This window comes from Malus domestica, chromosome 12 (assembly GCF_042453785.1).
Source record: "Malus domestica chromosome 12, GDT2T_hap1".
In the NCBI taxonomy this organism is placed as follows: domain Eukaryota; kingdom Viridiplantae; phylum Streptophyta; class Magnoliopsida; order Rosales; family Rosaceae; genus Malus; species Malus domestica.
The window spans coordinates 30,839,881-30,854,399 of record NC_091672.1 but is presented as its reverse complement, the minus strand read 5'-3'; the positions used below and the strand labels follow the sequence as shown (position 1 = coordinate 30,854,399).

The 14,519-nt window shown below is 35.5% G+C and overlaps 2 protein-coding genes and 1 non-coding gene across 3 annotated transcripts; 2 read left to right on the top strand and 1 right to left on the bottom strand.

The window, feature by feature from the left end:
* Positions 1 to 2,426: 2,426 nt before the first annotated feature.
* Positions 2,427 to 3,188, top strand: LOC103414163 (uncharacterized). Its single transcript, XR_011574187.1, has 2 exons — positions 2,427 to 2,548; positions 2,635 to 3,188. It is a non-coding gene; the product is annotated as an uncharacterized protein (transcript).
* A 2,481-nt stretch (positions 3,189 to 5,669) lies between these two features.
* Positions 5,670 to 6,644, top strand: LOC103423685 (uncharacterized). Its single transcript, XM_008361769.2, has one exon. It carries the CDS (start codon positions 5,670 to 5,672, stop codon positions 6,642 to 6,644), a length of 975 nt encoding a protein of 324 aa, XP_008359991.2.
* A 480-nt stretch (positions 6,645 to 7,124) lies between these two features.
* Positions 7,125 to 10,036, bottom strand: LOC103451091 (uncharacterized). The gene is made up of 9 exons (XM_008390524.4): positions 9,694 to 10,036; positions 9,499 to 9,558; positions 9,334 to 9,381; positions 8,887 to 9,019; positions 8,729 to 8,805; positions 7,944 to 8,039; positions 7,790 to 7,860; positions 7,590 to 7,680; positions 7,125 to 7,490 (listed from the first exon to the last, which is right to left on the bottom strand). The coding sequence occupies exons 1-9, from the start codon at positions 9,931 to 9,933 to the stop codon at positions 7,377 to 7,379; spliced, it is 930 nt and encodes a 309-aa protein (XP_008388746.2). The 5' UTR covers positions 9,934 to 10,036; the 3' UTR covers positions 7,125 to 7,376.
* Positions 10,037 to 14,519: the final 4,483 nt, after the last annotated feature.

The window sequence follows — 14,519 nt, the reverse complement described above, 5'->3', positions numbered from 1 at the left end:
TGATCTCTCCGTCTAATTATATCCTCCCTCGAATTTATTAATTTGTCGCTAAAAGTAGTCCCGCTGTAGGATATGACAAACAAATTGCAAAATCTGAAAATTCTGTGAGAAAATGTTGAGTCAAAGGGGAATAAAACCTTGGAATTATGATGTTTGCTCTCTAAACCAATGGCATGTACGAAGTGACATTTTGCTTGAAGACATAATTTAGTTCTAGCATCTTGTAGGCTAGGGTTTGGTGATGGACGGTCACAAGGGATTCAAGCCAAGTGAGACGACATACATTGCAAAATGATAGAAATAAAAGATTAGAAATGCACTTCATGACCGTTATATAGGTTATAAAGGTAATCAGCATAATTAAACATGTAGAACGTCTAAAAGCAAATTAGTATTGCAGCAAGGCTCATAAAATGGCATTTGTCCATGCTATATATGTCGTCGAACCAAACTAGTAATGAAAAGCAGGCTCATTTTAAGAAAAGAAAACTAGAAACTACTCACTCAATTACACACACACACACACACACACACATATATATATATATATATATATATATATATATATATATATGGGGACAAATCATTGACATCACATTTTTTACTTTGTTAGGCATCGGAGATATACTTTTTTACATTATGAGCTAAGGACTCTTCATTATATATTTTCACAATTTGGTCCACAGATCGAGTATGGAACTAAGTAATCTACTATTAGCAGAAAACAATCACAGTTAAACCAAACCGTCATCTAAAAATCGAGCAATTGCATTTTTCAACTTTCAAAATGTGCTTCTTACAAAAATATATGAATTACCTATCTGGATCTAATACTATGATTGTCACCTCCCAATAGCCATGAAATCCATATGTGATAGACACGCATAAACAAGTTAGTGTTTCAAAATGTTACTGGGCTAGAAAACGCATTTATTTCAGACACATATTGTTATGAGGACTATATTATTCTAAACCCACCAAATTGAGTGCTAATCTAAACCCTAATTTGAAAACAATAAGTGGTATCTATTTGGGGTGTGCGGCAAGATATGAACATCATGATCAAGATGGGGAAGAAATTAGAAAAAAACGAAAAACTTGGTAAAAAGATAGTAGGGGAGGATGAATGAAGAAAAAAAGAGTCAAAGGACAAGTGAGCAAATTAATGAAAAACAATTAATGAGATAGGTGAGAGTAGAAAATCTCAATTAAAAGGATTTTAGAATTTTATTTTCAATAAAAATTATTTGAATAAAGAAAATTAATTGGACTAAATAGATTGCATCTCAACTATTAAAAATAGACTCATTTAGTGGTTTAAAACTTGTGTCAAATCTTGTGTTTTTTTTTTAATTGTGCTACGGATTCGCCTCCTTTATTAGTTGCCATTGCCCCCAATTGTAACATATATTGGTAACTAAAGACCATTGCTACCGCACAATGTATTTCCTGTGGTGACAGAAGAGAACAAAATCAACAGTATAAAAATTCAACACAACGGCTCCATGTATCACAATTTACTTATTTAAGTAATGCCAGCATATGATTTCTCATTTGGGTTATTCACATGCAACACTGGCAAAAACTATGATTTAAAAAAGGGTCATTTTGGTTTCGGTCCCTTATTAACCTAATTGTTAGATTAAAATCTTGTTTGTTTAAATATTTTGATCGAGGTCTTTAGCATCATTTAAAATATTAAACTCATGTATTTATGCATTTAATGTCCCTCAAATTATGAAATTTAACCAAATTCAAATAATATTTTTAAAATATAGTAAATACTTAAAAATCAATAATAGAATAATATTGTTCTTCACAAAATTATAGCAAAAAATTAATGTACCCACATAATTATTAACATATTTAAAAAAAAAACTACTGATATATTTTAAAACATAAAATAAATACATATAATTAGCATGGGTACATTTAGCAAAATTAAAAATGGGTACAAATAAATTTTAAAAATATTTGTACAAATACAAATAAAAGTTTACAATATATGGGCAAAAAAAAGAATTTAATATATGGGTACAAATTAAAGCTGAAAATAAAATTGGTACAAATTAAAAAAAGGGTTGCAAATTAAAAATGGGTACGAACTAAAAATAAAAATATATGATAAAAAATTTAGCCATAAATATAAATATATTAAATGTAACGTTTCTAACACTAAATGAATGTATTTAGAAATAAAAAATATTTTATTATTGAAATAATTAATAGCGTTTATTAAAACCTAAGGACCTTAATAAAAAATTGAAAAAGAATAAAGTTTTAATCAATGGAGTAGCAAAAAGAGGGATGGAAACCTAATTTTTCCTTTTTTTAATCACTTTATATACTTTGAAGAATTAATATCGTCTAATCTTGTATTTTATCTATTTTTAAAGTACAGGTTGATTTATATAATGCGACTTGGTGCTACAATTTTCTGTGTTCTGGATTTATCCAAACAAACAGCAAGATAGCCATTGGAGCTTCCATTTCCCCAGTCTCATCCTATGCCGGCAACCAATACGACGTCTCCATTCTCCTATGGAAGGTAATCGACATCATGCAATATTAACATACAAATTAATTAAGATGGAGGAACATATTTGTTAATAAAGGCATATATTTTATTTATAGGATCCAAAGCTAGAGAATTGGTGGTTGGGATTGGGAGACAATACCCTAGTTGGGTACTGGCCAGCAGAGCTGTTCACACACTTGGCGGACAAGGCAACCATGGTGGAATGGGGCGGAGAGTTGGTGAACACGAGGGCCAACGGCGAGCACACGGCCACTCAAATGGGTTCGGGTCACTTTGCCGAAGACGGGTTTGGGAAGGCCAGCTATTTCAGAAACCTTGAGATAGTGGACTCGGAAAACAACCTCAACTCGGTCGGGGATGTGTCAACTTCGGCTGAATACACCAAGTGTTACGACATCAAGAGCTCCTACAACAATGAATGGGGCACTCACTTCTACTATGGTGGCCCTGGGAGAAATGCAGGATGCCCATGATCACATCATCATCAGTATTGTTAGTCTATTACTCTCGGACAAAGTGACAGTTATATTTAAATGTAGTATGTGTGAAATAAAAGGACCAGTGGTAAGAATTTTAGTTGAGTCTCCTTAACTATGCTTAATGTAAATTCAACAATCTATTCAATGAAAGCTTTCCACCTTCTACATCATGTCTTTCTCTTCCTACAGTCTGTAAGATCGGCTCAAAATTTTGCGCATAATCGGGATTGTCACTTTGTCAGAATTGTTTGACGAATTGGAGTAATTGCTTGCTATGATTCTTTCAATATTGCGTAGAACAATTAGTAAATCTTTTTCTGGGTTCTTCAAGTTGTTTCTCACATCTGTGTTCAAGTTAATTACTTGGCAGTCAAGTTAATTACTTGCTTTTTTGGCCTTCTCTCTTTGCTTTAGTTAGTAATTAATATTGCATTGTCAGACAAAATTAAATTGACTCCAAAACATTCACTCATACATGCAGTATGACAACAAAAAATTCCCACACGTTTTTGGAAAACTACTTCCAGTGACACCCACCATCTGCTTCTTCAAAAACGATGAAGATTTTTAGCAATAAAAAAAAAAAAATTCAGGTGAAATAAGGGATGCGAAGCCTTATTTGATTACCCATGTCTGGTAGTAATTCCAATTGTCCTTGTAGGTTTAGGAAATAGATCCACGACCAAAAAGCCGTTGGAGTTTGGAGCCACTAGACAACATGTCAGTATCAAGTTTAGAAACGTAACACTTGCGAAAACTGAGACTGCTGTTTCTGTTTTGTAGATCCTTTTAACTTTTAACTGATGAATGAGTTTTTTGTTCATATATTTTTGGAAGATTAGATGGTTATATGGAATATAATTATTCGGGTTTTTATCACAAATGATCTTTGAAATTGACCTAACTCATCAAGATGGTCTTTAATTAAAAATCGATCAATGTAGTCTCTGAAATTGAATGTTGTAAATCAATGTGATCCTTCTATCACAATTCCGTAAAAAATTATGTTGAGTGCTGATGTGTAAAGTAATTAGGTTCCACAAGTCTAATTAAATATTATTATATAAATTTAAAATATTTAAATAATAAAAAATACTTTTTATTTCTATATAATTATAAACTTATAAAAACAAAAGAAGATTACCGTTTATCTTCTTCCCCACCCCATCCGAGCAACACCCAGCCCCCACCCTATCTTTTGCCTATCGGAGGACCGGGAAAGGCGTTGACACCCTTGGAACAAGGGGAGTCGCTGTTTAGACTTGTGGGAAGGGAACCCAAGTTCTTGAAGGTGCCCATTGAAATTATGGACTTTGCACGCTGTAAGGGTACTTCCTTCAATGGAAGATACTGCTGAGTTCGGGAAGATTGGAAGGTATTATGCAGCTGAGAGTATGTTGGTTTTGGATCCTGAGACCGGAGAATACAATGCTGAGAAAACGCCGAGTTGTGGTAAAGACACATAGGAAGAATTCTTTGAGACTGTGATGAGGGAGGGGATGGCCGGTCAGGAATTTGTGGCCGGTCAGGAGTTATGGCAAACGATTTTTTAAGAATTTGTGGCGTGATTAGAAAGTTTGTACATTCAGTTTCTCAGTTGGTTCAACAAGTTTTGTACAATAGTCTGCTTTCAGGTATGCAGTTGCTCGGATGGTGGGGTGGGGGCTGCGTGTTGCCCGGAGTCGGATGGGGTGGGGAAGAAGATAAATAGTAATCTTCTTTTTGTTTTTTTGTAAGTTTATAATTATATAGAAATAAAAAATATTTTTTATTTATATAATAATATTTAATTAAACTTATGGGATCCAATACAGTTAACAGAATTTTTTACGGAATTGTGAAGGAAGGACCACATTGATTTGCGGCATTCAATTTCAAGGACTACATTGATCGATTTTTAATTTCAGGGATCATCTTGATAGAATGGGTCAATTTTATGGACCATTTGTGATAAAAATCCTAATTATTCTTATGTATTTTTTCTTCTGTATGTAAACGAATGTTTTTCTGCAACAGCTAGTTTACGTCACTTCCTAACCATTTGGTTTAATTGGTATAAGAAACGAATCTTGAAATTTAAGCTATCTAGCAACAATTAATAAGGGTGCACTCATTTCAAATTGTGATTCTACACCGAAAAGACAATATATATCTATGGAATTAATTCCCTAATTAGTTAACTCCAGAGATATAAATACAAAGGTTTTAGGACCCCTCGGACGGTGGACCATGGTCGTAATGTTTGGCAGCATTGTTCTTCCCAAATATCATCTCGGAATTCAATTGCATACATGATTTGCTGGTGATTTCCTTTGAAAAATTAGATTCGTACATTTGTGTTTAGACTTCGTTTGGATCTAAAATTCCTGTGAACTCGTACTTAGCTGTTTTAATTTCAATCAAGGTGAAATAAGAATAGAAAAGCTCTGGTTTAGTATATCATAATTCTGGTAGGTTTAGGAATACCTAATCCTTTTAGTTGTTCACTAACGAAAGGGTTTTGCCTATATATCCAAGAACGCCTCTCAAATTTTTTTTTTAATCCAAGTAACATTATTCAGTACTCCTCCTTTGAGTTCTTTGTTTCAAAAACTAATTAATTAAGAACTCGTGTTTTCTTGAGTTCCAAGGAACTGAAGAACAAGACGAAGATGGCGATGAGTCGTGAAGATCGGGAAAAGATTCACCAGGGTAGTTTTGAGTCTTTTAACAGAATTTTGGAAGAGATTAAACAAGTGGCAAAAGACCGAAATGAAGAAATTGATTTGCTGACAAAGAGAGTTTTGATGGATATTATTCAGTTTGAAACCAAATCAAAGAAAGGAATATTGACCAATAATGATGAAGAAAAAGTTGCTTCTACTTCTACTTCTGCTGACGTTCATGACATTCAGAAAAGGAAAAATCATGGTTTCGGGAGCAGCAAAGATCAAGTTGGATATATTAAAGAGTTAATGAAGAAAAGGCAGAGAGAAACGACTGAAAGAGTGTGCATGCGTTCATCTTTATTGATTCCCTGTTTGCCGCTCGACTTGCCTATTGAATTCAAGAACATGATTCACTCTCTGTGTGGTTCTCACGTGAAATTGGTAATACAGAAGAAAATTTTCGCTACTGATTTGAACACTCATCACGACCGTCTCTCGATGCCAGAGAATCAAGTGGTTGATAAGAGATTTCTCAGTGAACAACACGACCAAGAATTGAAGCTTCATGGATCACTGGTGGTGAAAGTAATTGATCATAATTTGAACATGCATGATAAATTAGGGTTCACCAAGTGGAAGTCCACAAGTAGCTTTTCATATGTGTTAAACAGTGGTTGGAAGAAGATTATAGATAGCCAGAAGAATAAGCTTTATGTAAAGGATACAATTCAGGTGTGGTCTTTTCGAGTTAAGATCGACAAGAAGAATCCTATCTATCGCGAACGTCTCTGCTTCGCAATTGTTAAGCTTAAAGGAGAGGGGAAAGAAGAGGATGATGGTGGTGCTGATAGCCAGGAAATTATTGAACCGTCGACAACCAGGAAGAGGCAGGAAGCTATTGAGTCAGAGTTTGGAGTCATGGAAGATGTCGGTAATCTCAAATTTAGGATCACAGTTGGCATCACCCGCAAAGATTAACAAGAGTGCTGTTTCTTTATGTATAAATTGAAAAACTGTTGGGGCTATATACTAACGTGTTTGTTTTGTCCTTCGACTGGGAAACGCTGCAGGCGTCAAGAAAGACCTGCTATTCCACTTGAATGTTATAGTTGTGGAGTGAGAGGTCTCCACCTGACTCGTGACTGCCCGGAGAAGTGCATCTTTGCCTAGGACGTCGTCGTCGTCAAGTCATCCAGGGTGGTTCCTTAATTTCCCTGTGTTTTCTTGATCTGAGTAGCTTCAGCTTCAGCACTAGCTAGTACTTGTCTGTTCATATGTCATGTGAGTCTGTCTTTGAATAAGCAACGTCGTTATTCATGGCTGGCGGATGGATAGATTACTTGTTTGTTGTTGTTTCTCCTCAACGTGTGATTAATTCTCTTTTTTTAGCAATTAATTAGTTAGCAACAGTGATAATATATATATATATATATATATATGTATGTATGTATGTATATATATCGAAGAACAATAGCTTAATTCGGCCAATTTCTCGGACAAACCGGTTCATGTTTCCTAAAACAATGTAAAAGTAAACAACAATCAGCATTAACACAAAAGAAGAGATCTCAATACTCTGAGTTAATCACATGATACAGTTGTTTTGTTAACAAAAATCTTCTTATGCCCTTCTTGAGATTGTACATCGATCAACTTTTGCATATACAGAGAGAGGTAAAGGCAGAACCGAGGGACAGAACACGAGGAAGCTCACTTCTCGTTTGGTGACTTTAATTGTCTTCCGAGTAAGAGAAGTCCGACAGTAGTAAAAGCAGACAATATCGCTGAGGAATAGCAGATGGTAAGCAGAGCGCCCCTCAAAGACTGCATTCAGAGATTTTCATATGTTAGTATGCAGCACTATGTTATAAGTTGTAACAAAAAACAACGGCTACAAGTATGGGCCGGATTATTTTTTAGCACCTTAGCCAGCATCAAAGCATTGTCATTTGCGTACTGCAATGAACTCTCCGGTATGTTTTGGATGCCCTGAGCTAGCTCCCACGAAAGAATCCTGCATTTGAAATTTCAACGGAAAGTATAGGAAATCTCGATTATACATCATAGTTACAACACAAAGTAGGAAAGAGAAGTTAAAGTTTGAAATAGGCAAGTATATTTACCCAAAAGCCAAGCTGATTACGGCCCCTATGGTGGCTTTATCTGATGTTAGCTCGAGCTGAAGTTCTCCAAACTGCAGTTGGCAACGACATTAATACACCATTGAATATAGAATAAATGCCTTCCCTGTTACTTGCAACAAGTGTCATTGTCTACCTTCAGCATCCTGCTTTCCGTCTTTGGTTCATCAGTGACTGTCGATGTTGAACTTTCAGACAGAAGCTTTCCGGTTGTAATCATTACTTTTGCAATCTATAAGGGTTGAAAAGAATCCAAAAATACAGCGAGCTTAGAGACGCATGAAACCTGGTTATGAATTCTGAAGATAATACGAAAGACAATTGCTCCATCAAAATCTTAAGTACTTTGATTTCCACATAGAAGAAAAGTGAAACTAATCTTTTCTGGCACGGCTAAATATACTATTTGAACACCCATATAAATATCATATAAAAGCTGGCCTAAAAGGAAAGCGTAACTCTTAGCCCGTAGCTCTTTCCCTAAAAAGTAGGAAACTTTAACGAAAAGCTCCCGGTACTGTTCATTTTAACGAAAAACCACATTTTTACACTAAAAAGTCAATTATGGTACTATTCACTTTACCCTACTATACTAAACAGTCGTATGTTGGCAGTGGGGTTAAATGCTAATTGTCATATGTTGAATGTTGACATATCTTGTCCGACACAGTAATACCCATGAGTTTGATTTGAAGCAAATAGTTCCAAATGCTATTAACAAACTTTATGGAACAATTTTGACCTTTTGAGTAAAGAAGCATGAGAACAATAGTAACGAAAACTCAATAAAACCAGTCTAAGCAAACAAATAAACACAAACTACTCGAACTATCTATCTATCTGTCTATCCATCTCTTGTTCTTTTGAAAGATTATTTAGTCCGCCACAGTATCTATCTCTTGTCCAAGTAATAAAACATACCTTTTGCAATTCACCTTGGCCATACTGTCCCATAGACTGAAATCTTCTTCCGGCAGAAACCAAACGCTTTCCAAATGCTATAATAACAGATGTAAGCTCTTGAATCAAACTCCTGAGAAGATATTTTAAGCATCAATTTCATATAACTCTGTTCTTGCCTGATTTGGCATTGCCTGTCATAGAGTCCTCCAACCCAGGGAGCTTGCTAGCTAAAGCATGGGAAGTTGATGTATCAGCTTGTTCCCATGCGCGAGAGAGATTTAACAATGTGTCTCCTAACTCTTGACCACACTGCAAAAAGAGTAAATTCAAAGACAGTAACTTAATTAGCCAGTAATTTTGATAGCTTACCTATAAACTTTGAACTGTTTGGCGGAATACATGAGAGGCATGACATGGATAATGTGTGATTCTTTCACATCCCATTTCGTTATAATAAACATTTGAATCATTGAAGCATACACCATTCTTACCAAAAAGAGTTGAAACTTAGATGAAATTTCGGAAACGGAACACTAGTGATGTTCATACTACTACTCATCAAACTAAGAATGTAATCAAATTTCAAATCAGAATGCAGAAGCAGAGGCTTAAAAATAACTAACCTCGTCGACGATCTTTCCATTTGAAAGATCAAATGCAGCATCATTCAGCTTCACACATGCCCAAAACAGAATTTCAAAAACTCTGTCACCTCAAATTCTAAAGCCACATTCTTTATCGAATTCAACAACTGGGTAATTCACACAGATTGAAACAAGCCCACTTACATCGAGCCGGAGATCGTTAGGAAGCTGCGCAAAGTAGTCCGGTGGAAGATCAAAGCTGTCCTGCACAGCAAAAACAAAAATTGAAAAGGAAAAAAAATCGCACTTTAAATTACATATAAATTAAGCAACGCCAATAATTAAAGGTTCAAAATTTGATGTAAAGGATCGAATTCGAAATGGGAAATGGATGCTTACGGCTAATTCTTGGAGGAAAGATTGAAATTTTGGACCGTTGGGTTGGAAAGATTTGGGGGAGTCTGATTCTGCGAGGGAGAATGAGGCGGTGAGGGATTTGAATGGGAGGGTTTTGGGGAAATTGGAGGGTTTTAAGGAGGAGGAAGAAGAAGGGATATGGTGGGGATTACGGAGAAAGAGGAGGGTTGAAGAGGAAGAGACATTGGAGAGAGGTTGAAGGAAGGCAAGAGAAGAAGCCATTTTAGAGGAAGAGGTGTATCATGTATGCTGCTCAGTTTTAGCCACTGAAAATTTGGCAGTTATTTGGAAGTTGGGTTTTTCTCCTTTTCCTCCTCTTTTGGCGGGGACATAGCCTCATGATGATTTCAATAGTTTATTTTAGACCACATAATTTGACGGCTGATGATTGAATTTATATTTTAATGATTAACGAAAGTGTTCAACCATTAATCGTCACATTATATGGTTTACTAAAGATATATCTAGAAACTTGATCTTTTTAGCATCACTTGCTAAAAAAATATCACTAAGTTCGAATGTTATGAATATGATGAATATAATTTACGGTCAATATTTTTTTTTTAGTGCTATAATATATGAACTCAATCACACATAAACTAGTATGCTAAAACACATCGTAATGTGCAATTGGACTGAAATACCACAATAAGGTTAAGCATTTGAATTGATGAATTGAACCAGATCGAGTTGTGTGATATCAATTGATATATTGACTAATCGACCGAAACGAATGAACCAAACTGGTTATTTTATTCAGTTCATTTTTCGGGTTGGAGGTGAAGAAGAATAAAGTGATAAACATACAGCGACAACACATGTTGATGTAGGTAAGTTTCTTTCCAAATAAAGACCTTAGCCCAAACTGGAGTTGGGCTCTAGAAAACTCAACCCAAGGCCCAGACATAAATGGCCTATGTCTTCCCGAATAAAACTTAAGCCCGGGCCCAGGAGCTGTTGTGAAGCAAACACGTGGTGAGGGGCTGATTGAAAGAGGGGGTTGCTGGAGAGAGAGAAGATCTGAAAGTTGTTTGGTAAGAAGAGCTTCTAAAATACTTTTCAACTTTCAATCGTTTATTTGATGAATTTCTGTTTTTATTTTTCTGTGGTTAATTTGTCATAGATACCTTGTCTTTCTCAGTTGGATATTCTCGGTTCTTATTTTCTTCCTATAATGTTATATAACGATTGAAATAGTTTACTTTCTAATTCACTTTATAAACATTAAATCTGCAAAAAATCAATCAAATTAAAAATTATTTATCCATTCAATTAACACTGTCAAAATTTACAGTTTCAGTTGAAACATAATTTGTTTATTTATTGAATAATTGTTAAATGACTAAAAGATTTCGAATTGGGTTGATTTTTTGCATATTTGATCCATAAAAAGTGACCTAAAAAGTATACAATTCAGATCATTCGGCAACATTAAAGAATGAAAAGGAGATTTGAAAACTTTCAAACGAGAAGGCTACTACCATTCATTATAGTTCTTTGGTCCAAATGCGCTTGTCAGTATTCATTGTCATCGTCAATTGTCAATTCTTCCGTTTTCCAATTGATTCTAGATTAGATGCCTACATACAAGACATAATGTTCAATTGTTGGGCCTAAAGACCACATGTGCTCCCACGTCACCCCATATGTATAGTTTATATGTGTCGCTGCACGTGAGAGAAAAGAGGGGGGGGTGTTACAGGGCGAGGAGGGTGGTTGTTGGGAGCGTAAATCCCAAATCGGGAGATTAAAGGGGTATATCAATTGGTATTTTGAAGGATTTTAAATAGTTTAATAAAAATCATTTAGTTGATGAATTTCTATTAAAGGTACTACAAAAGAGGTTATCACTGTCAAGGTAAAAACCGACAAGAAACCTCAATTACTGTCGGATTTTTGGTAAAAATCTGACATCAAATCATGTGATGTCGGATAGGGAAACCGACACCACTACTAGCGTCACGAAAAGGGTATTGACATTGGTTAGTCTCTTTAATCCGCCACCAAAAAGCAAAGTAATATAAAATAAAAAAGAACAACAGCATCAATTAAAAATGATATCAAACCTTACGTCGGTTAGAAGCAAGGTTAAATTCTGACATAATGGCGGTCCTAACCAACATCAAGTAACAATTAAACAATTAAAATATCAAACCTGCGGTGGGTGCTAACTTTCAGTGATTAAAAATCCATATCTAAAAGGTTCCTAGTTCCTACATCAGCCTTTCTCTCCCTCTCTCTCCTTGATTCTCATCACGTTTCAATCACTTTTTCTCTCTATTCTTTTTTCCTTTTGTCAAATTTTTCTTCAACTACATCAATTGAATTGCCCCTTTTTCATTAATTGGATCTGACGTGCTCGACGGTGGGGTTGCAGACGCAAGGCAAGCTGGCTTCAAGCTTGTGCCAATTTCACTTATGCTTGATTGCCGCCGAAGATTTTTCATCAGATAAAAAGCTTTGTCCGGATAACTATATTGTAACTAAATTGATAACACCAAATAAACTTCAGAGAGCCCGATTTGAAAAATAGCTATACCTGAGTCTTTGATAACACATCCACATAAAAGCCTTTGCAAGTTGCTGCACATTCAGAAAGCCTATGAAGGATTTCTCTAATTAGCTTTGCTTCTTTTTGTAGTTCAGTTCTCTCTCGATCGAACTAATTGATCCTTCAGTTGTCTCTTCAACTTCTGGACATCCTGCTTGTAGTTCTCGGTTGAGACCTGAAAAACTTTGATAAGTGAAAAAAACACATAGAACTTAAGCAATAAAATAAATAGAAAAACAAAGGTCAGGGAAACGGAAGAAAAATGGATGAAAATTAGACTGGCAGGAGCTTCGTCACTTGGTGGGGAGTCATTTGAAGGTAATCAAAGTCAGCTATGAAACCTTTGTTCATTTTCAACTATGTGTCTTCATCAACCACATTGCTATAAGCATATGGAATGGGGAGTGCTGAAGATATCCCCTTGAGAGAGAGTTCTGAGGGAAGGACAAGGAGGAAGGGACCAGCGGCGCGAAGAAGAATGGCGTGAAGGGAAAATATAGATGGGTTTTAAGTAGGGGTTCAAAGTTTCAAAATTCGACGATGTCGGTTAAAACCGACACCACCCTCCATTGACATCAAACCAACCAGTTTCGCATGCAAAACTAGCGGGAAAACTCCCGCCCAAATATTGGATACACTATCACTATCAGTTGGATGAGACTGACCTTAACCTGCCCACTGACAGGAAGTTTGAAAATATTTAAAACAAATGGTGTCGGATGAAAACGCCAAATAAAGTATTTCATGTGACAGTAAGTTAGTAACTTTATGTCGGTTGAAAGCGACACGGTTTTCTTTTTATACGACACCACCATTTAAAAAGATTAAAAGCTATGTCGGTTATAAGTGACATTAATAGTCTATGTCGGTTATAAGCGACATAGACAGTTTATGTCGCTTGTACTCGATAGTAATTCCGACATCATGTAAGAAGGGTGTCAGAAATGTCTTATCCGCTAGTATTTTATATAAAACCGACACCAACCACCGACACAATAAGCCACTTTTGAAGTAGTTAAATACACAATTCGGATCATCTGGCAACATTAAAAAATAAGAAGAGTCAAGAACATTCAAATGAAAAGGTTGGTACCATTCATTATAATCGTTTGGTCTAAATGCGCCAATCAGTATTCATTGTCAATGGTCAAGTCTTCCAAGGAAACTTGTAAGTAATTTCATTCGAACTCCATAGTGTGCTTAATTGGTAAAATCTCCCATTTGGACTTGGCAGAAATTGTGGTGCAGTTTTGTGGCCCCTCCATTGTTCCAAAATGTTTTGAGTTGAATGCCAACATTGTATTATGGTAAACGAGTTTTTCACGTGTTGACCACATGCGCTTCCACACGTGGGTTGCCACACGTTTTTTTTTTTTTTGAGGGGGGGGGGGTGGTCCTATTAGTTTTGGGTTGGATTCTAAGGCCATCTCCAACCGATGGCTGGCCAGATGACTCGTTTTAGCTCTCTGGCCCTCCAAGATCCTCTAAGATATTAATATTTTAATGAATAGTACAGGGCCATATTTGCCTCCGTCTCCAACCGAGGGCCAAAGGGCCAGAGGGCTCGTTTTAGCCTTGTCACAAAAAAACCGTCTCCAACCGAGACCAAAGGGTCATAGGGCCAAACATAATTTATTATTTAAAAACTACAACTTAAATGTTGTTTAAGTTTCATGTTGTTAAATGTTTTTTTTATGTTGTATAATTTTTATGTTGTTTCATATTGTTTAATGTTCTTTAATGTTACTTAATTTAATTTAATGTTGTAAATGGCTTAGGAAGTTATAGGAAAAAAATAGAATTTAAAATAAAATGAAACAAATTTTGTGAAATAGAAGTTATAGGAAAAAATGGAACTTAAAAAAAATATGAAACAAATTTTGTAAAATAAAAGTTATAGGAAAAAAAATAGAATTTTAAAAAAATATGAAAAATAGAAGTTAATAGGAAAAATTTTGTAAATAAAAAATAATAATAAAACTGTAAAAAAAAATAAAAATTCAAAGCATTCCTGTCGGTTATAACCAACAAGAATTCCGACACTTTAAAAAAATTATGGTCAGCCTTGGGTTGGCTGGCTGGTTGGAAGTGGCCAGCCCTCTTCGATTCCGTGGGTCCTTTCCAGATTCCACAGCCCTCTAGCTTAGCCCTCGGTTGAAGACAGTTTTCGGGCTATTTTTAGCCCTCTAGACCATTCAGTTGGAGATTGCCTAATATTCTAATAATCATTCTAACCAAAAATATGATACAAGTGATT